The sequence below is a fragment of the Pelophylax lessonae genome, assembly GCF_965119305.1.
Source record: "Pelophylax lessonae genome assembly, chromosome: 6".
NCBI lineage: Eukaryota > Metazoa > Chordata > Amphibia > Anura > Ranidae > Pelophylax > Pelophylax lessonae.
In genome coordinates this window covers 34680191-34701969 of record NC_138773.1, presented here as the reverse complement: position 1 = coordinate 34701969, position 21779 = coordinate 34680191, and the positions used below count along the sequence as shown (strand labels likewise).

The following is a 21779-nucleotide window of genomic DNA, read 5'->3' as shown; positions in this document are numbered from 1 at the left end:
TGTAAAACTAAAATAATCAGCGCTTTATCTTGCTAAACATATAAATCGTTTGTATGACTGTTTTAAAACTTGAATCTCTCTCAATTGAATCTATAGTAATAGATTTTTGGTATCAGGCGGTCTGTGGACACCTCTCGTCAGGGCCTGAAGGGGCTTCATCACTTCCCCGGCTCTGAATGGATGGATTCATACTAGTCCCCGCCCTACCTTGGGTAGAGCGCGGTTGCTATTGGTTCAAACACGCGTAGGACACACGCACGTGCTGCGGTTCGGCCAGTGGTGAGAAGAGAAGGTGTGGCCGGGGCGCGCAGGCGCAGTAGTGTAGTAAATTCGCCGGTGTGTGTATCATGGCTGGGGACGGAGCGGTGAGCGCTGAGGAGTTGAAGGAGAAGCTGCAGCGGGAGCTGAAGGCGGAACATGTGGTGAGTGACGTCAGCAGTCTCTGGAGGAGAGACCTCTATTTACTAGGCCTGTAGTTGTTCCCTTGGGGAGTCCCAGCTCAGGTGGTGAGTGTCATGTGACAGGTGGCCCCGTGTCAGCTGCAGGCAGGAGAGTGACTCCTATAAATGGGGTGAGCAGAGGGCAGCGCGCTGTCACATATCATTGGTCAGCAGCCATGTCCTGTGACAGAGCCATGATAGAGCGCCCCCTGCCTGTCTGTTATGATAATGCTGATGATCCTAAGCAGTTGCCCCCTAGTAGATTTACTGCTACAGGGGGTCCTGTGTTCCTGCAAAGCAGAGACCTGGATCCATTCCTTCCCTTAGTAAAAGCACCTCCCCCCCCCACAGTGAGAAAACACTTGTTAGGCACACATTTAACCATTGGTTGCTCTAGATGTTAACCACTTCCCTGCCAGTGTGATTAGTACAGTGACAGTGCATATTTTTAGCACTGATTACTGTATTGGTGTCACTGGTTCCCCCGCCAAAAAGTGTCAGATTGTCCACCACAATATTACAGTCCTGCTATAAGTCGCTCGTTGCCGCCATTACTAGTAAAAAAACAAAACAAAAGATATGTCCCCGGGTTTTACGTTAAAAATGTGGTCACCTTAAAGAGAAATTGTCATTGGTAACATTCCATGATGGTGAGTCCTTTGTCTTCTCCTTCCCCTCCTCCATTATCCTCCCTTCCCAGGGTTGTCACCTCATCCCTTTAATCCAGGACACATAATAATTACACAGGTTCTGAGGATAATATAATGCAGATAAGGCACCAAGTGAGGTTAATTAACCTCCCTTAATCAGTCACAGAACCTGTGTAATTATTATGTGTCCTGGATTAAAGGGATGAGGTGGCAACCCTACTCCGTCCCCTCCTCCCTCCATTCCCCTCTCCTCCATTTCCCCCCTCCTCCATTCCCTCCCCCCCCGGTCCCTTTCCTCTATTCCCCCCCCCCTTTCCTCTATTCCCCCCACTTTTCCTCTATTCCCCCCCCCTTTTCCTCTACTCCCCCCCTCTTTCCTCTACCCCCCCTTGTCCCCTCCTCTACCCCCCCTTGTCCCCTCCTCTACCCCCCCCTTGTCCCCTCCTCTACCCCCCCCTTGTCCCCTCCTCTATCCCCCCCCTTCCTCTATCCCCCCCTTTCCTCTATCCCCCCCCTTTGTCCCCCATCCCCCCCCTTGTCCCCCATTCCCCCCTCCTCTTATCCCCCCTTTGTCCCCTCCTCTTATCCCCCCCCTTTCTCCTCTCCTCTTATTCCTCCCCCCCTTGTCCCCTCCTCTTATTCCTCCCCCCCCTTTGTCCCCTCCTCTTATTCCTCCCCCCCTTTGTCCCCGCCTCTTATTCCTCCCCCCCTTTGTCCCCGCCTCTTATTCCTCCCCCCCTTTGTCCCCGCCTCTTATTCCTCCCCCCCTTTGTCCCCGCCTCTTATTCCTCCCCCCCCTTTGTCCCCGCCTCTTATTCCTCCCCCCCCCTTTGTCCCCGCCTCTTATTCCTCCCCCCCTTTGTCCCCGCCTCTTATTCCTCCCCCCCTTTGTCCCCGCCTCTTATTCCTCCCCCCCTTTGTCCCCGCCTCTTATTCCTCCCCCCCCTTTGTCCCCGCCTCTTATTCCTCCCCCCCCCCTTTGTCCCCGCCTCTTATTCCTCCCCCCCCCTTTGTCCCCTCCTCTTATTCCTCCCCCCCTTTGTCCCCTCCTCTTATTCCCCCCCCCTTTGTCCCCTCCTCTTATTCCCCCCCCCTTTGTCCCCTCCTCTTATTCCCCCCCCCCCTTTGTCCCCTCCTCTTATTCCCCCCCCCCTTTGTCCCCTCCTCTTATTCCCCCCCCTTTGTCCCCCTCCTCTTATCCCCCCCCCTTTGTCCCCCTCCTCTTATCCCCCCCCCTTTGTCCCCCTCCTCTTATCCCCCCCCCTTTGTCCCCCTCCTCTTATCCCCCCCCCTTTGTCCCCCTCCTCTTATCCCCCCCCCTTTGTCCCCCTCCTCTTATCCCCCCCCTTTGTCCCCCTCCTCTTATCCCCCCCCTTTGTCCCCTCCTCTTATCCCCCCCCTTTGTCCCCTCCTCTTATCCCCCCCTTTGTCCCCTCCTCTTATCCCCCCCTTTGTCCCCTCCTCTTATCCCCCCCTTTGTCCCCTCCTCTTATCCCCCCCCTTTGTCCCCTCCTCTTATCCCCCCCCTTTGTCCCCTCTTCTTATCCCCCCCTTTGTCCCCTCTTCTTATCCCCCCCTTTGTCCCCTCCTCTTATCCCCCCCCCCTTTGTCCCCTCCTCTTATCCCCCCCCCTTTGTCCCCTCCTCTTATTCCCCCCCCCTTTGTCCCCTCCTCTTATTCCCCCCCCCCCTTTGTCCCCTCCTCTTACCCCCCTCTATCCCCCCCCCCTTGTCCCTCCCTCTATCCCCCCTCCCCTCCTCCCCTTCTCCATTTCCACGTCCCCTCCTCACATGCGCAGTGTGCTCTCTCTCTCTCCTGCAGCCTCTGAGCTCATCATAGATGAGATGTTATAAATCTCAGACTGAAGTCACCAACTCCCAACCCCAAATCCCATCTACATCGCCTGTACTGGGGCTTACCCAGAGCTACCAGCTCCGCCCCCAGGTGACTGCTGGGGTCTGTCAGGTCAGGTGGATGCTCAGGTGTTGAGTGCTGCATTGTGGGAGAGGTGGGCGGGGCAATAAAGAGAACCTGTCAGTCTGCCCTGGATACACAATGTGACCGGCATACAGAACTAAATCTTCCTATCTTTTCCAGCCAGGGAAGCCGCCAGCTTGGCCTCTGTTTGATCTGCAACTGCCACAGTGCTGCACATGTGATTGGCTATGACATCAGCCATTTGATGGTTTGACAGTTTGGTTGAGTGCTGAAGTAATGTGACAGTTGGCAATCATGGCATGCCAGGAATGTAAAGCTGTTAAAGCGGAGTTCCGGGCAGAGAATCGTTTTTTTTTTGAACATACCCCCGGGACAGTCAGGGCTAGCACATTCCACAATGGCTAGCCTCTGATCTGTCCCGGTTGGCACTTACCTTTTAGAAGAAATACTTACTTAGAAGTTTTCTTCCACAGCGTTTCCATCTCGGTTGTGGGCAGCTGAAGCCGGCGCGGTCCTCTTCTCCGTCTTCTTCCGCGTCTTCGTGTCCCAGAATGCGCTGCACCGGCCCCTCTCGTCACTTCCGGTGCGGCGCCGCATTCCTAAACAGCTTCTGGGCATGCCCAGAAGCTGTTTAGCAGGGGAATGCGGCGTCGCCCGGAAATGACGAGCGGGGCCGGTGCGGCGCATTGATTCCTGGGAGCTATGACGTTCAGCTCCCAGGAATCATAGCGAGACAGGAAGTGACGGGGTGAGCCGCGGCTCCGAGGGAGGAAGCTGTCATAGGTGAGTATTTACGATCGTCAATTACAAGGTGAGTTTTTAAAAAAAAAAAATCTAACTATCCAATTCCTTTTCAGGTTAGGCTGAACTAGCGGACGGGCACAAAAAAAAAATATCGTTTTTGTGCCCGGAACTCCGCTTTAAATTGATGGCTTTAGTCCCACTTTAACTTGCATTATCTCTCCGCTTAGGACTGAAATATTTTTAGGTGGAGTGAATACAAGCAACTCTGACTGTATAATATTCTTAAGGCAGCTACAAGTCCCAGCACCTCCTTTTTTTTTTTTTTTTTCAGTCACTGCTGGGGGACTACAAATCCCAGCACCTCTTCTGCTGTATAATAATTGTGTGTTCTTTTGTCCCCCCAGGAGGTGGAAGATACGTCCCCCAATCACTGCTCCACCAGTTTTAAGGTTGTGGTGGTGTCACCTCTGTTTGAAGGGAAACCTCTGTTGCAAAGACACAGGTGAGGAAGAGGAGGGTTCTGGGTTCTGCTGGTGCTGTCTGTACAGTATCTCACAAAAGTGAGTACACCCCTCACATTTTTGTACATTTTTTATTCTATCTTTTCATGTGACAACACTGAAGAAATGACACTTTGCTACAATGTAAAGTAGTGAGTGTACAGCTTGTATAACAGTGTAAGTTTGCTGTCCCCTCAAAATAACTCAACACACAGCCATTAATGTCTAAACCGCCGGCAACAAAAGTGAGTACACCCCTAAGTGAAAATGTCCAAATTGGGCCCAAAGTGTCAATATTTTGTGTGGCCAAAATTATTTTCCAGCACTGCCTTAACCCTCTTGGGCAGTTCACCAGAGCTTCACAGGTTACCACTGGAGTCCTCTTCCACTCCTCCATGATGACATCATGGAGCTGGTGGATGTTAGAGACCTTGCGCTCCTCCACCTTCCATTTGAGGATGCCCCACAGATGCTAAATAGGGTTTAGGTCTGGAGACATGCTTGGCCAGTCCATCACCTTTACCCTCAGCTTCGTCTTGGAGTTGTGTTTGGGGTCGTTATTCATTTGGAATACTGCCCTGCGGCCCAGTCTCTGAAGGGAGGGGATCATGCTCTGCTTCAGTATGTCACAGTACATGTTAGCATTCATGGTTCCCTCAATGAACTGTAGCTCCCCAATGCCGGCAGCACTCATGCAGCCCCAGACCATGACACTCCCACCACCATGCTTGACTGTAGGCAAGACACACTTGTCTTTGTACTCCTCACCTGGTTGCTGCCACACACGCTTGACACCATCTGAACCAAATAGGTTTATCTTGGTCTCATCAGACCACAAGGCATGCTTCCAGTAATCCATGTCCTTAGTCTGCTTGACTTCAGCAAACTGTTTGTGGGTTTTCTTGTGCATCATCTTTAGAAGAGGCTTCCTTCTGGGACGACAGCCATGCAGACCAATTTGATGCAGTGTGCGGCGTATGGTCTGCGCACTGACAGGCTGACCCCCACCCCTTCAACCTCTGCAGCAATGCTGGCAGCACTCATACGTCTATTTCCCAAAGACAACCTCTGGATATGACGCTGGGCACATGCACTCAACTTCTTTGGTCAACCATGGTGAGGCCTGTTCTGAGTGGAACCTGGCCTGTTAAACAGCGGTATGGTCTTCGCCACCGTGCTGCAGCTCAGTTTCAGGGTCTTGGCAATTTTATAGCCTAGGTCATCTTTATGTAGAGTAAATTTTTTTTTTTTTTTTCAGATCCTCAGAGAGTTCTTTGCCATGAGGTGCCATGTTGAACTTCCAGTGACCAGTATGAGAGAGTGAGAGCGATAACACCAAATTTAACACACCTGCTCCCCATTCACACCCGAGACCTTGTAACACTAATGAGTCACATGACACCGGGGGAGGGAAAATGGCTAATTGGGCCCAATTCGGACATGTTCACTTAGGGGTGTACTCACTTTTGTTGGCAGCGGTTTAGACATTAATGGCTGTGTGTTGAGTTATTTTGAGGGTACAACAAATTTACACTGTTATACAAGCTGTACACTCACTACTTTACATTGTAGCAAAGTGTCATTTCTTCAGTGTTGTCACATGAAAAGATAGAATAAAATATTTACAAAAATGTGAGGGGTGTACTCACTTTTGTGAGATACTGTAAATCTTTCCCCTAGTTTGTAGACGCGATGACTTTTGCGCAAACTAATCAAAATTCACTTATCGGGAATTGTTTTGATTAAAAATATATAGCAGAATACAAATTGGCCTAAAATGATGAAAAATTGTGATTTTTTTTTTTTTTTTTTTTTTTTTTTTTTTTTTTTGGGAATGTTCTATAGCAGAAAGTGGGGAAATATATATATAATATATATATATATATATATATATATATATATATATATAATATATTTTTTTATTTTTTTTGTTAATAGCACAAAAAATAAAAATCGCACAGGTGATGAAATACCACCAAAAGAAAGCTCTATTTGTGGGGTAAAAAGGACATCAATTTTATTTGGGTACAGCGTCGCACGACCGCGCAATTTTCCGTTAAAATAACGCAGTGCCGAATTGCAAAAAAAAAAAAAAATAACGGAATTTTTGTAAAATCTTACCTGTAAAATTCCTTTCTCTGAGTCCTCCGACAGTCGCCGCCTCTTCATATTCGTCACATATGGGTATTAGACTTTGCTCCGAAGGAGTAGCTAGGCAACAGAATATGTTAACAATAAAGCTTTAACATATCCCACCCTCAAGGGGTGGTCCCCTCAGTCAATACCCTCCTACTTCCTGCAACCATATCTCAGTTTTAGTGGAATAGCAGTAGAGTATACATTCAAACCCCAAAAGAGGGGCGGGGGCGGCGACTGTCGGAGGACTCAGAGAAAGGAATTTTACAGGTAAGATTTTACAAAAATTCCGTTTTCTCTTACGTCCTCCGACAGTCGCCGCCTCTTCATATTCGTCACATATGGGGACGTCCCAAAGCAGTGCAAACATGAGGGGTGGGAAACGCATCCGCGCCGAAAGGCAACGCAGTCTCCACATCAAAGAAAGGAACCTTACCAAAGGAAGGAAACCAGCTGGGCAACAGCAAAAATAAGTGCTCAACCGGAGCAACAACCCAGGAAAAGACAAAAAAAAAACCAGGGGATACAAAAAAACTATCCCAACAGTCAGGAGTCCCCAACAAGGGACCCTATGGAACAGCCGCACTAAGAACCTTGCGGCCAAAGGAAGCATCCGCCGATGCCTGAACATCTACTTTGTAGAATTTAGTGAAAGTGTGCACGGTCGACCAAGTCGCCGCCTTACACACCTGGGCTACAGAAGCCCCATGACGGCAGGCCCAAGACGTACTCAGTGATCTAGTAGAGTGCGCCTTCACAGGCACAGGGGGAACCTTCCCCTGCAAGGCATAGGCCTGTTCAATGGTCTGCCTGAAAGGCATAGGCCTGTTCAATGGTCTGCCTGATCCATTTGGCGATGGTAGAGGCCGAAGCCGCCATGCCCTTCCGAGGACCCTCTGGAAGAACAAACAAGGAGTCCGTCTTACGAAAAGACTCAGTCGATTTAAGGTAAACCCTTATCGCCCGAACAACATCCAGAGAGTGCAATCTCACCTCCTTTGGATGTTTAGGCTTCGTGCACAACGAAGGCAAAACAATATCCTCGTTAAGATGGAATTCCGAAACTCGTTTCGGCAGAAAAGAAGGATTAGGTCGCAAGACCACCTTATCCAAATGAACAACCAGGTACGGAGACTTGCAGGACAAAGCCGCCAGTTCCGACACTCTGCGAGCCGAAGTGATCGCCACCAAAAAGGCGACCTTTTTGGACAACAGAGACAACGAGATCTCCCTGATCTGTTCAAAAGGAGCACGTTGTAACACAGACAGGACTAGATTCAAGTCCCAAGGGGGCAAAGGATCCCTCCTAGGAGGAACCAGATGCCGCACACCCTGAATAAAAGTGCCAACCAAGGAGTTGGAAGCCACGGGACGTTGAAACAGAACGGCCAGCGCAGACACCTGACCCTTTATCGTAGCCAGCGCCAAACGCTGATCGACACCCGTCTGAAGGAAAGACAGCACACGGGAAACCGAGTACGTGCGGGGTGAAAACCCCCTGGACTCACACCAGGCAAAATAGGCCTTCCAAGTACGGTAATAAACCTTTCCCGAGGAAGACTTCCTCGCGTTGATCAAGGTATGAACGACCTCTGGAGAGAGACCCTTCTCCTTCAGGACCTCGGTCTCAACAGCCAGGCCGTCAAAGCCAGCGACTGTAAAGCAGGATGGTAAATCGGTCCTTGAGACAGTAGATCGTCTCGAAGAGGCAGACGCCAGGGGGCGTCGACCGCCAGATTCACGAGGTCTGCGTACCAGGACCGGCGAGGCCAGTCCGGTGCCACAAGAATCACCGTGCTGCGTTCCGAGTGTAACCTGCGAAGGAACCTGGACAGCAACTGAATCGGTGGAAACGCGTACATCAGCCTGTACTGATGCCACGGGGCCACTAACGCGTCCGACGCGTCTGCCCGAGGGTCGCGCGTCCTTGCCACGAACCTCTTCACCTTGTAGTTGAGGCGAGACGCGAACAGGTCCACATCTGGAAGACCCCACTTCGCGCACAACATCTGGAAGACAGCCGGATGGAGAGACCATTCCCCCTGATCCAGGGTCTGGCGACTCAGATAGTCTGCCTGCCAGTTCTCCACTCCCGGAATGTGAACCGCCGTTATCGCCGGGACATGAGTCTCGGCCCAAGACAGAATGTCGGCCACTTCTCGAGCCGCTCGGGCACTCCTGGTGCCCCCTTGGTGGTTGATGTAGGCCACCGCCGTGGCATTGTCCGTCTGCACCCGAACCGGGCAGCCCTGCAGCCGGTCCGTCCAGCGATGAAGACAGAGCCTTATCGCACGCAATTCCAGAATGTTGATCGGGAGGGAAGACTCCCCCTCCGACCAGGTCCCCTGGGCGGACAGAACGCCCAGAACACCACCCCAGCCCGACAGGCTGGCATCCGTGGTGATTATCGTCCACGAGATCGGACGAAACGACTTGCCCCCGGACACCAACGGGGACTGGAGCCACCACAGAAGGTTTTCCCTGGTGCGACGACTCAACGAGATCTGAAGATCCAGAGATTGAGGTCGCCCGTCCCACTTGGACAGGATCTCCGCCTGGAGACCCCGCGTGTGAAACTGCGCGAAAGGAATCGCCTCGAAGGCCGAGACCATCAATCCCAGACATCTCATACACGTCCGCAGAGACGAGTGTGGAACGTCCCTGAGGGACCTGACTTCCTCCTGAAGAGTCCTGAGTTTGTCTTCCGGCAGGAAGACCTTCGCCTGCACCGAGTCCAGTATCATTCCCAGATAGGGAAGACGAACCGACGGACTCAGTGTCGACTTTGGAACATATATCGTCCAACCGAACTCCTGCAGAGTTTGCATCGTGACAGACAGGTCCTTCTCCAGACCCTGACTGGTCGCAGACCGAAGCAGAATGTCGTCCAGATACCCCAGGACAGAAATGCCCTGGGCCCTCAATAATGCCAGAACCGGTGCAAGCACCTTGGTGAAGACCCGCGGAGCCGAGGCGAGCCCAAAGGGCAACGCCACGAACTGGTAGTGATCCTCCGCAATGGTAAATCGAAGGTATCTCTGATGACCCTCGAATATGGGGATGTGAAGGTACGCATCCTTCAAATCGATGGAGGCCATGAATTCCCCCGGAACCAGGGCAGCCACCACCGAGCGCAGGGATTCCATGCGGAACTTGCGAACCCGCACAGAGCGGTTCAGAGCTTTCAAGTCCAGAATCGGACAAACCTTGCCCTCCTTCCTGGGCACGGTGAACAGATTGGAATAAAACCCCCGAAATCTGTCCCGATGAGGCACCGGAACCACCACTCCCTGAGCCCTCAGGTCCCGCACCGCCAGGTGCAGATCCCGCAGGCGCTCTGGAGACAGTTGTAGATTTGAGGGAAAAAACTGCTCTCCGGCCGAGAGAGAAACTCGATCTTGTAACCAGATCGAACGATTTCCAGAACCCATCTGTCCCGCACACGGGCCAACCAGGGCTGAAGAAAACCGAGCAAGCGTCCCCCCACCCCAAAACTGGGTGAGGGCGCCCCTTCAGGCCGAACTGTTATGGGCCGCAGGTCCGGATTGGCCGGACTTTTGTTTCCCAGACCAGGGCTTCTTCTGAGAGCCTTGGCCTTTGAACGGTTTGCCCTTGTAGTGCGGCCGAAAATTCGCATGCTTCTTCCCAGAAGCCCCCTTAGCCTTGGGGAAATGGGGCAAGAGAGTGCTCTTACCCCCGGTGATCCCCTTAATCAACACATCCAGGGACTCCCCAAAAAGGCGAGACCCATCATAAGGCAGATTGGCTAAGGTTTTACGTGAAGATTGGTCCACCGACCAACATTTCAACCAAACCAGGCGGCGAGACAACACCGCCACGCTGTGCACACGTGCAGCCAACGGAATCAGGTCCAGGTCCGCATCACACAGATACATGACACCCTGGTGGATCTGATCCACCATATCCAGGGTCGCCGCCGAGGCCGAATCGGCCACTAGGACGCGCCTAAGCATCTGCGTCCAACTTGCGATCGCCTGGGCCGCCATGAGAGAAGCAAACAGAGCCTTAAGCATAGAACCCGTAACAGAATAAGTATGACGGGCAAGAGACTCCAGTCTCCTATCCGTGGCATCACGGAAAACAGGGGATCCCTCTGCAGGAATCGCAGTGGCTTTGTTCAAAACCGCAATTGCATGATCCACTGGCGGAGGCACACACCACCGTTCATCAGTGGCAGGTGAGAAGGGATAACGCAGCTTGAATTTACTTGGTACCGCAAAAGGCTTGCGCAGATCGCGCCATTGATCCTTAACAGCGCGCTGAAAATCAGCATTGCAGGGAAAAACCTGCGGCGTTCTGCGTTTTCTCTGCGTCCCATAAGCCGCCAAGGCAGCGGGGGGACACACTTCGTCCTGCAAACGTAGCGTCTGCTTAATGGAAGCAATCAACTCATCCATGATTGCAAGCTCTTCAGGCGAGCCAGGGGGAGAATTATCAACCCCCTCAACTTCAGCCTCTACCTCAGACCCCACTAGATCAAGAGAGGAGCGGGACCCCGATAGGGGGGTCCCTGCCAGAACAGCCCCATCACCTTCACCCTCAGAATCGGAGGACAGAGCAACTCTGGGCCGTTTAGTAGATTGAGCAGCCACCAGCATTTGCACCTGGGCAGCAAGGCCAGCCACAATAGTGGCTAAATCCCCCCCGGGGGGGGAAACAGCGGTCCCCTGGCTTTCCACCAATACTGTGGGAAACTTGCCCTCCTGAGAATCCATTGCCCCTGTATGCCTGACAACCAAGGGTTAACTGCCCCCTTTCAGCAAGCGCGGCAAGCGCAGCCCACCGCACCACACTCAGGCACAATGAGACCCCCACAGGGAATATACAGACTGAATACAGGCAATGGACAACAGGAATAGAAGGATAAAACCTGAGGAGACCCCGCTGCTGCTGCTGCCTCGATCGGTGTTCCAGGAAAGAGGAAGTGATGCTGCCAGGGCGCTCTATGTAAGCCTATGGAGGCTACAAGAAAATGGCCGCCGTGCATGTAAACCATGCGGCCGGAGCGGGCGCCGGTAAAATGGCGTCGTTTGGCGCCGAAATCGCCGCTCCACAGTGCATAAAAACACACACACAATTTCATCCCATTATATGGATACATGTTAGATCGCCGCAGCGATCGCTGTATATGCCCCAACATGCCATTAAAAACATGCCCCACAGCACACCGCTTCCCACACTGCCCAGCCTGACACACACAGTGTCATACAGCTCCCCCCCCCCTTGCAGCCCACAGCATGCAGCCGAGAGATAGGGAGACAAGCAGTGTGATTAAAGGCAGGTTACACAGTCCCAGACTGAGACCCCCCCCAGACAGACAGGTCCCCACATAGATACACTTACCTCACATGGCGTGGGGAACCCGCACAGGCGAACAAGCCACTGCACATGAGGCAGGGAGAGTCGCAATTCAAGACGCACACAATGGCGGTTAAGAAACCGCACAGCGTCCGGTGAGGTAGCCACCTCACCAATCATCCCTGCACCGAACAGGGATGGGTCGTTCACTGTGCCAGGAGCGTTACCTGGCTGAACGCTCGATGGCAGACTGGGAAGCCACTGACCCACGACCTGCGACCAGGGGGATCAGCCCGAGACCCAGTCCGCATGATCCTCTTCGTCCGAAGAACTAACTAATGCTGACAAAAATAACAGCTAAGTAAAGGTAGAGAAAAAACTCAAACAAAATATTAAAAAGAAGAAAGAGTCTGGGACAAAAAGTCCCAGCACAGAGAGAGCCAGCCACTCCTGACAAGCTAGACATTAAAACTGAGATATGGTTGCAGGAAGTAGGAGGGTATTGACTGAGGGGACCACCCCTTGAGGGTGGGATATGTTAAAGCTTTATTGTTAACATATTCTGTTGCCTAGCTACTCCTTCGGAGCAAAGTCTAATACCCATATGTGACGAATATGAAGAGGCGGCGACTGTCGGAGGACGTAAGAGAAATATATATATATATATATATATATAAGAGATGATTGTAACCCCGCTGTGTATCAGACACATTGGTGTCACGGTGTGATGTGCATTGCTGACTCTGCCTCCCTCTTGCAGGCTTGTGAACAGCTGCTTGGCCGATGAGCTGAAGATCATTCACGCTTTTGAACAGAAGACTCTGACGCCAGCTCAGTGGGAGCAGGAAAAGCAGAAGTAAAACCTGACAACCGGCTTACTGACCTACCCGTCCTCAGTGACTTGCCTTCCGCCATTTTTCTGTGGACTGTAGTGTTCAGGAAAAAGATGCTGGCTGTCTCACATGGACACTCCTGGGACCACACGGGGATATCTAACGCACTTCAAGGGGAAATAAATACACAATAAATGGAGTTGTAGTTACTGTCAGAGGTGCTTTATTACTACGATCTGTTTGGCTTCATCCTTCCAATCTGCAGCTGTTAGGCTAGCCATACATGTGGGAGTTTGATCAAACATTCATTATTTTTTTTTTTTAAATTTATAAAGTTTCACAAAATAATTATTTCATTTTTTTGTTGAACTTGAAGACCTAAAATTGTGGGTTTGATGTACAGCAAAGAGATGGGCTTGAAGTTGAGCCAAAAATGTGGTTGCTCATTGCAAAATTGCTTTTCGTTTTTGATTTGATACTTCAATAAAGGGCCCATTCACAGAGAGACTACCCCTATCCATACATTGTGTGCGACAGCTGTAGCCAGATTTGTACCTTATACAATCCAATGGCCGGCACTGCCGCTGTCCACATGTAACTGCTCCTACTTGCAGTTAACAAAAAAGATTTGCTCATGACCAGAATTCTTATATATAGTGCCACATCCCTTTAAAGTATAACTGTTTAATAAAATATCACATTTTCTATATACCTTAGTCTCTGTGCCTAAAAAGTCGCAAACCAGGGGAATTCCCCAATTTTGTCTACTTTCAGTTAGGGACTCTCACAGACACTTTTGGGATTGATTTACTAAAACCGGAGAGTGCAAAATCTGGTGCAGCTGTGCATATAAACCAATCTGCTTCTAACTTCAGATTTTTTAGTCTAAGCGGAGTTCCAGCCTCCTGTGAAAAAAAAAAGTCAGCAGCTACAAAAACTGTAGCTGCTGACTTTAAAAAACAGCTACTCACCTGTCCCACGTTCCAGCAATGTGCTCACCCCATTTCGGTGTCTTCTTTCCTCAGCACAGGCATGGTCACTTTGGGCACCCGGTTGTGATAGCTTTCGGCTTCACAGCCAGGTGCCTGCTGTGCATCATGAATAGCGGATGCAGTCTTCTAGAACCTGTCACATGTCCCAGAAGAGTGCAGGGGGTGGGAGGAAAAAATCCACTCTGAACACCTAGGCCAGGGGTCTGCAACCTTTAAGACAAAAAGAGCCACTTGGACCCGTTTCCGAAGGGAAAAAAAAAAAAACTGGGAGCCGCAAAACCATTGCGACATTTAAAACAAATATAACACTGCATATATGCCCCCTTTCAAAGCAGTGACCAGCGTACATGCCCCTTTCAAAGCAGTGACCAGCGTACATGCCCCTTTCAAAGCAGTGACCAGCGTACTTGCCTCTTTCAATGGTGGTGACGAGCGTACATGCCCCTTTCAATGGTGGTGACGAGCGTACATGCCCCTTTCAATGGTGGTGACCAGCGTACATGCCCCTTTCAATGGTGGTGACGAGCGTACACGCCCCTTTCAATGGTGGTGACGAGCGTACACGCCCCTTTCAATGGTGGTGACGAGCGTACATGCCCCTTTCAAAGCAGTGACCAGCGTACATGCCCCTTTCAATGCAGAGACCAGTGTGCGTGCGTGCCCCCTTCAAAGCATCACTTCACTTACCTGCCATCACCGTGCCTGGCGTGCTGCTGACGGGAGTCGGGTCTCGGTCGGATGTCTTCTTCCTCGACCTGCATTCGCGCCGCTGCCCTCCTCTCTGACTGCGGGCGGGAAGGTGACGTCGGGACGGTGCGTGATTAATGCACGCACCGCCCCCCCACGTGACGTCACCCGGGATGTCCTCTATGATTGGTCCAGTCTGGACCAATCACAGCCAGGACAGCGCCACAGTGGAGGGAGTGTCTGGGCGCATTGCTATGCGCACCGATGACACCCAGAAGGCCGCCAATCGGCGGCTCTGCATGACGCACAGTGCGCCTCCTCCCCTCATCCGCCCCGGAGCTGCGGCAAAGGTTTAAAGGAGCCGCGGGTTGCCGACCTATGACCTAGGCGTTTGGAGCAGAAGTGGGAGCGGGAGTGCGAGACATGCACCCTCACGGTGGTCAAGTCGTGACCAGCGTCTGGGTCCATGCAGCTACTGCATCCCAATAAACATGAATAGGACTGTCTGTACCCAGATGCACAAACACCTATGCATCCCATGCAGGCAAGGACAGTCCTTCATGCAAGTTTACAGATGGATATGCCCCTATGAATGAGGCCTAATGCAAAAGGCAGTGTGTGGTATTGAGAAATACAGCCCTATCCTCTACATTAAATATTAGTATAATATTATTTTATGAAAGCTTGCACCTTAAAATATAGAGAAGCAGAGCTCTGTCCAGAATTTGTCATCCCTACTTTAAATGTCAGTTCCTGCTTTTAACAAATATGTCTTCCTCTTGTAAACAAGCAGCACCGATTGATCAATCTGTTAATGAATACAGCATTTCCTTATTATTCGGTTTGCAAGACCGGTGACTTCTGTGCCAAATCCGTTTCTGTTACTTTCCCGTTGCCGATTTTAAAGATGGCGTCCTTGGAGGACCCAGGCATTTCAGGCTTCCAGTCCCTCCCATGAGGACCTAACACCAGGTTTGCAAACCCAGGAGGCTCCTGGTCTGTCCCACCCACAAAGATCTAACAACATGATTGATAGGCCAGAAGACTTCTGATCTGTCCCACCCTCTTATACCTAAGAGCGTGATTGAAAAACCAAGAACCTCCTGGCCTGCCCACTTCCAGTGACATGACACCATGATTAACTGGACAGAAAACTACTGCTAACACTACTTGAGGCCAGAAGACTCCTGGTCTGTCCCGCCCATGAGGACACAACACCATGATTGATAGGCCAGGTCTGTCACGCCCACAAAGACCTAACATCACAATTGACAGGCCAGAAGCCACCTAGTCTGTCCTGCCAACAAGGACATAATACCATGATTGACAGGCCAGAAGAATCCTGCTTTATCACACCCAAAAACCTCTGTTAATATCCCACTTTCCATTAATTGAAGTTAATAATTCCCTCTGCTTGCTGGGAATAACACCATGATTGACAGGCCAGATGACTCCTGGTCATTCTGGCCCATGAGTACCTAACACCATGATTGGCAGGCCAGAAGACTCCTGGTCTGTCCCGCCCATGAGTACTTAACACCATAATTGATAGGTCAGAGGACTCCTGGTCTGTCCTGCCCACAAGGGTCTAACACCATGTTTGGCAGGTCAGAAGACTACAAGGAGCTAACACCATGATTGATAGGCCAGAAGACTACTGGTCTGTCTCACCAAGAATGGCATAACACCATGATTGACAGGTCAGAAGACTCCTGGTCAGTCCAGCCTACAAGGACCTAAAACCATGATTTACAAGTCAGAAGACTCCTGCTTTATCACACCCAATAACCCCTGTGCTGTCACAAGGGGTGGGGTCCTATGTTGATGTCACCTGATGGCCACGCCCCATGGCTTTATAAGAACTGCCAGACATGGGAAAAGACACAACGGCTGGAGCCAGCGTTGGAGAAGAACTAGGTCAGGGGCAGAAAAGACTGCAGTAGTGGAGAACATGGCAGCGGTGGGAAACACTGCAGTGGTGAGAGAAGACTGGAGGAAGAACACACCACTGGAGGGAGAACACGGCAACGGAGGGAGTAGACTGGAGGAAGAACACACCACTGGAGGGAGAACACGGCAACGGAGGGAGTAGACTGGAGGAAGAGCACATCGGTGGTGGACTAGGAGAAAGAAGAAAGATTGGAGCTACAACAAGGAACATTGTCAAAAACTGTCTCTTGTTTTTCTTTACACTACACTGCTTTTTTTGGGGGTGAATGGGTTCCCCTATACTCATATAGGGAAGTGTGTGTGGGGGGGGGGGGCAGGATCTGTTGGCCCCCTTGTTAAAGGTGGCTTCCAGATTTCAATAAGCCCCCTGCCTGCAGACCCCCACAACCACTGCCCAGGGTTGTCGGGAAGAGGCCCTTGTCCCCATCAACATGGGGACAAGGTGCTTTAAGGTGGGGGGCACAGAGCCCCCTGCCCAAAGCACCCCCCCCTCATGTTAAGAGCATGTGGCCTGGTATGGTCCAGGAGGAAGGGGGCGCTCGCTCCCCCTTCCTGACCTGCTGGGCTTCATGCTCACGTAAGGGTCTGGTATGGATTTTGGGGGGGGCCCCCGCACAGTTTTTTTTTTAATTTGATGCAGGGTTCCCCCTCAAGATTCATACCACACTCAAAGGGCCTGGTATGGTTGAATCAAAGTTGGTTTCCCGTTCATTAAAGTCGTATGCAAGTTGGACATGAAGTCTCAGGGCAAAGTTGGATCAGAAGTTGTACGACTTTTGTGTTGAATCAGTGTGAACATAACCTTAAAGTGGTTCTCAAGTTAAAAGGTTTTTTTTAACTGAATGTGTTCCCTGCATTAGGGTAAAAAAAAGAAAAAAAATAAAACCTTCCACTAGCTGCTCCTCCAAAGGGCTGTAGCACTGGGTTACACACAGGACAGTATGTGGTGGTGGCAACTAACTGCAATTCCCAGTGACCCTTCCTGTTTACCATGTGAAATGTAGCTGATGGTTTTCTATCTCCCTGAATTGCTAGTACGTGGAACAGAACCCCTCATAAATGGGACTTTGAATGGCAGCAGTAAATGGCAAATGGAGGACAATATCAATGTTAATCCATGTTTTTAAACCTGGCTATTCTTTCTAATTTCATCTCCTTCTAACAGGTATTGATGATGATAAAAAATGTTGCTAATTGATATGCAATATGTTGTATTCTTGGCAATACTCTTAATGTTATGTTTCCATTCTAGAACATAGCTCCCTGTTCTCTACATTCTATACACCCCTGAAGAAGATTACAAAAGCAATATTCGAAATGCGTTGGGTGTGCAATATCTCAAGCTTTATGCTTGACATTCTCCAATGTATACTTTGTGATGTTTTACTGTAAACTATTTATATCTTTGAATAGCCTTTTTTCAGCTTTGTATAGCATGTTTTTATATTTTGTGACATAATAAATATTTTTTTGTATATTCTTATATAAAGTCCCCCCGAATTACAATTCATTATGCAATAGTACTGCTGCCATTCGAAGTCCCACTTATAAGGTTTCTGTTCCACGTACTTCCTGTTTACCATGGGACCTTCCCTGTGTGACCTTCCCCTGTGTGACCTTTTCCTGTGTGACCTTACCCTGTGTGATCTTCTCCTGTGTGATCTTCCCCTGTGTGATCTTCCCCTGTGTGACCTTTTCCTGTGTGACCTTCCCCTGTGTGACCTTCCCCTATGTGACCTTCCCCTGTGTGATCTTCTCCTGTGTGATCTTCCCCCTGTGTGACCTTCCCCTGTGTGACCTTTTCCTGTGTGACCTTCCCCTGTGTGACCTTCCCCTATGTGACCTTCCCCTGTGTGACCTTCTCCTGTGTGACCTTTTCCTGTGTGATCTTCCCCTGTGTGATCTTCTCCTGTGTGATCTTCCCCTGTGTGATCTTCCCCTGTGTGATCTTCTCCTGTGTGATCTTCTCCTGTGTGATCTTCTCATGTGTGACCTTCCCCTATGTGACCTTCCCCTGTGTGATCTTCTCCTGTGTGAGCTTCCCCCTGTGTGACCTTCCCCTGTGTGACCTTTTCCTGTGTGACCTTCCCCTGTGTGACCTTCCCCTATGTGACCTTCCCCTGTGTGACCTTCTCCTGTGTGACCTTTTCCTGTGTGATCTTCCCCTGTGTGATCTTCTCCTGTGTGATCTTCCCCTGTGTGATCTTCCCCTGTGTGATCTTCTCCTGTGTGATCTTCCCCTGTGTGATCTTCCCCTGTGTGATCTTCCCCTGTGTGATCTTCCCCTGTGTGACCTTCCCCTGTGTGACCTTCCCCTGTGTGACCTTCCCCTGTGTGACCTTTTCCTGTGTGACCTTCCCCTATGTGACCTTCCCCTGTGTGACCTTCCCCTGTGTGACCTTCCCCTGTGTGACCTTCCCCTATGTGACCTTCCCCTGTGTGACCTTCTCCTGTGTGACCTTTTCCTGTGTGATCTTCCCCTGTGTGATCTTCTCCTGTGTGATCTTCCCCTGTGTGATCTTCCCCTGTGTGATCTTCTCCTGTGTGATCTTCCCCTGTGTGATCTTCCCCTGTGTGATCTTCCCCTGTGTGATCTTCCCCTGTGTGACCTTCCCCTGTGTGACCTTCCCCTGTGTGACCTTCCCCTGTGTGACCTTTTCCTGTGTGACCTTCCCCTGTGTGATCTTTCCTTGTGTGACCTTCCACTATGTGATCTTCCCCTATGTGATCTTTCCTTATGTGACCTTCTCCTCTGTGATCTTCCCCTGTGTGATCTTCCCCTGTGTGACCTTCCACTTTGTGATCTTCCCCTATGTGATCTTTCCTTATGTGACCTTCCCCTGTGGGACTTTCCTCTGTGTGATCTTCCCCTGTGTGACCTTCCGCTGTGTGACCTTCCCCTGTGTGATCTTCCCCTGTGTGACCTTCCCTAGTGTGACCTTCCCCTGTGTGACCTTCCCCTGTGTGACCTTCCCCTGTGTGACTTTCCCCAGTGTTACCTTCCCCTGTGTGATCTCCTCCTGTGTGACCTTCCCCTGTTTGACCTTCACCTGTGTGATCTTCTCTTATGTGATCTTCCCCTGTTTGATCCCCTGTGTGATCTCCTATGTGACCTTGCCCTGTGTGACCTTCCCCTGTGTGATCTTCTCTTTTGTGACCTTCCCCTGTGTGATCTTCTCCTTTGTGATCTTCTCCTGTGTGACCTTCCCCCGTGTGGTCTTCTCCTATGTGACCTTCCCCTGTGTGATCTTCTCCTGTGTGATCTTCTCCTGTGTGATCTTTCCTTATGTGACCTTCTCTTATGTAATCTTCTCCTATGTGACCTTCCCCTGTGTGATCTTCTCCTGTGTGATCTTCTCCTGTGTGATCTTTCCTTATGTGACCTTCTCTTATGTAATCTTCTCCTGTGTGATCTTCTCCTGTGTGATCTTCCCCTGTGTGATCTTCTCCTGTGTGATCTTCTCCTGTGTGATCTTTCCTTATGTGACCTTCTCTTATGTAATCTTCTCCTATGTGACCTTCCCCTGTGTGACCTTCCCCTGTGTGACCTTCCCCTGTGTGACCTTCCCCTGTGTGACCTTCCCCTGTGTGATCTTCCCCTGTGTGATCTTCTCTTATGTGATCTTCTCTTATGTGATCTTCTCTTATGTGATCTTCTCCTTTGTGACCTTCCCCTGTGTGACCTTCTCCTGTGTGACCTTCCCCTGTGTGACCTTCTCCTGTGTGATCTTCTCCTGTGTGACCTTCCCCTGCGTGATCTTCTCCTGTGTGACCTTCCCCTGTGTGATCTTCTTCTGTGTGATCTTCTCCTGTGTGATCTTTCCTTATGTGACCTTCTCTTATGTGATCTTCTCCTATGTGACTTTCCCCTGTGTGATCTTCTCCTGTGTGACCTTTCCCTGTGTGACCTTCCCCTGTGTGGCCTTCCCCTGTGTGACCTTTCCCTGTGTGACCTTCCCCTGTGTGGCCTTCCCCTGTGTGACCTTCCCCTGTGTGACCTTCCCCTGTGTGACCTTCCCCTGTGTGATCTTCTCTTATGTGATCTTCTCCTTTGTGACCTTCCCCTGTGTGACCTTCCCCTGTGTGATCTTCTCTTATGTGATCTTCTCCTTTGTGACCTTGCCCTGTGTGACCTTCCCCTGTGTGACCTTCCCCTATGTGACCTTCTCCTGTGTGACCTTCCCCTGTGTGACCTTCCCCTATGTGACCTTCTCCTGTGTGACCTTCTCCTGTGTGACCTTCCCCTGTGTGACCTTCCCCTGTGTGACCTTCCCCTATGTGACCTTCTCCTGTGTGACCTTCCCCTGTGTGATCTTCCCCTATGTGACCTTCTCCTGTGTGACCTTCCCCCGTGTGACCTTCCCCCGTGTGACCTTCCCCTATGTGACCTTCCCCTGTGTGACCTTCCCCTGTGTGACCTTCTCCTATGTGACCTTCCCCTATGTGACCTTCCCCTGTGTGATCTTCCCCTTTGTGACCTTCCCCCGTGTGACCTTCCCCCGTGTGACCTTCCCCCGTGTGACCTTCCCCTATGTGACCTTCCCCTATGTGACCTTCCCCTGTGTGACCTTCCCCTGTTTGACCTTCCCCTATGTGACCTTCCCCTGTGTGACCTTCCCCTATGTGACCTTCCCCTGTGTGACCTTCCCCTGTGTGACCTTCCCTTGTGTGACCTTCCCTTGTGTGACCTTCCCCTGTGTGATCTTCCCCTGTGTGATCTTCCCCTGTGTGACCTTCTCCTGTGTGACCTTCCCCCGTGTGACCTTCCCCCGTGTGACCTTCCCCTATGTGACCTTCCCCTGTGTGACCTTCCCCTGTGTGACCTTCTCCTATGTGACCTTCCCCTATGTGACCTTCCCCTGTGTGATCTTCCCCTTTGTGACCTTCCCCCGTGTGACCTTCCCCCGTGTGACCTTCCCCCGTGTGACCTTCCCCTATGTGACCTTCCCCTATGTGACCTTCCCCTGTGTGACCTTCCCCTGTTTGACCTTCCCCTATGTGACCTTCCCCTGTGTGACCTTCCCCTATGTGACCTTCCCCTGTGTGACCTTCCCCTGTGTGACCTTCCCTTGTGTGACCTTCCCTTGTGTGACCTTCCCCTGTGTGATCTTCCCCTGTGTGATCTTCCCCTGTGTGACCTTCCCCTGTGTGACCTTCCCTTGTGTGACCTTCCCCTGTGTGACCTTCCCCTGTGTGACCTTCCCCTGTGTGACCTTCCCCTGTGTGACCTTCCCTTGTGTGACCTTCCCTTGTGTGACCTTCCCTTGTGTGACCTTCCCCTGTGTGACCTTCCCCTGTGTGACCTTCCCCTGTGTGACCTTCCCTTGTGTGACCTTCCCTTGTGTGACCTTCCCTTGTGTGACCTTCCCCTGTGTGACCTTCCCCTGTGTGACCTTCCCCTGTGTGACCTTCCCTTGTGTGATCTTCCCCTGTGTGATCTTCCCCTGTGTGATCTTCCCCTGTGTGATCTTCCCCTGTGTGACCTTCCCCTGTGTGACCTTCCCTTGTGTGACCTTCCCTTGTGTGACCTTCCCTTGTGTGACCTTCCCCTGTGTGACCTTCCCTTGTGTGACCTTCCCCTGTGTGACCT

The 21779-nt window shown here is 51.1% G+C and overlaps 1 protein-coding gene across 1 annotated transcript; it reads left to right on the top strand.

Annotated features, from left to right (window-relative positions):
* Window positions 1–296: 296 nt before the first annotated feature.
* On the top strand, window positions 297–12770 carry LOC309558172 (bolA-like protein 2). Its single transcript, XM_082261185.1, has 3 exons — window positions 297–422; window positions 4177–4274; window positions 12488–12770. The coding sequence occupies exons 1-3, from the start codon at window positions 348–350 to the stop codon at window positions 12585–12587; spliced, it is 273 nt and encodes a 90-aa protein (XP_082117311.1). The 5' UTR covers window positions 297–347; the 3' UTR covers window positions 12588–12770.
* Window positions 12771–21779: the final 9009 nt, after the last annotated feature.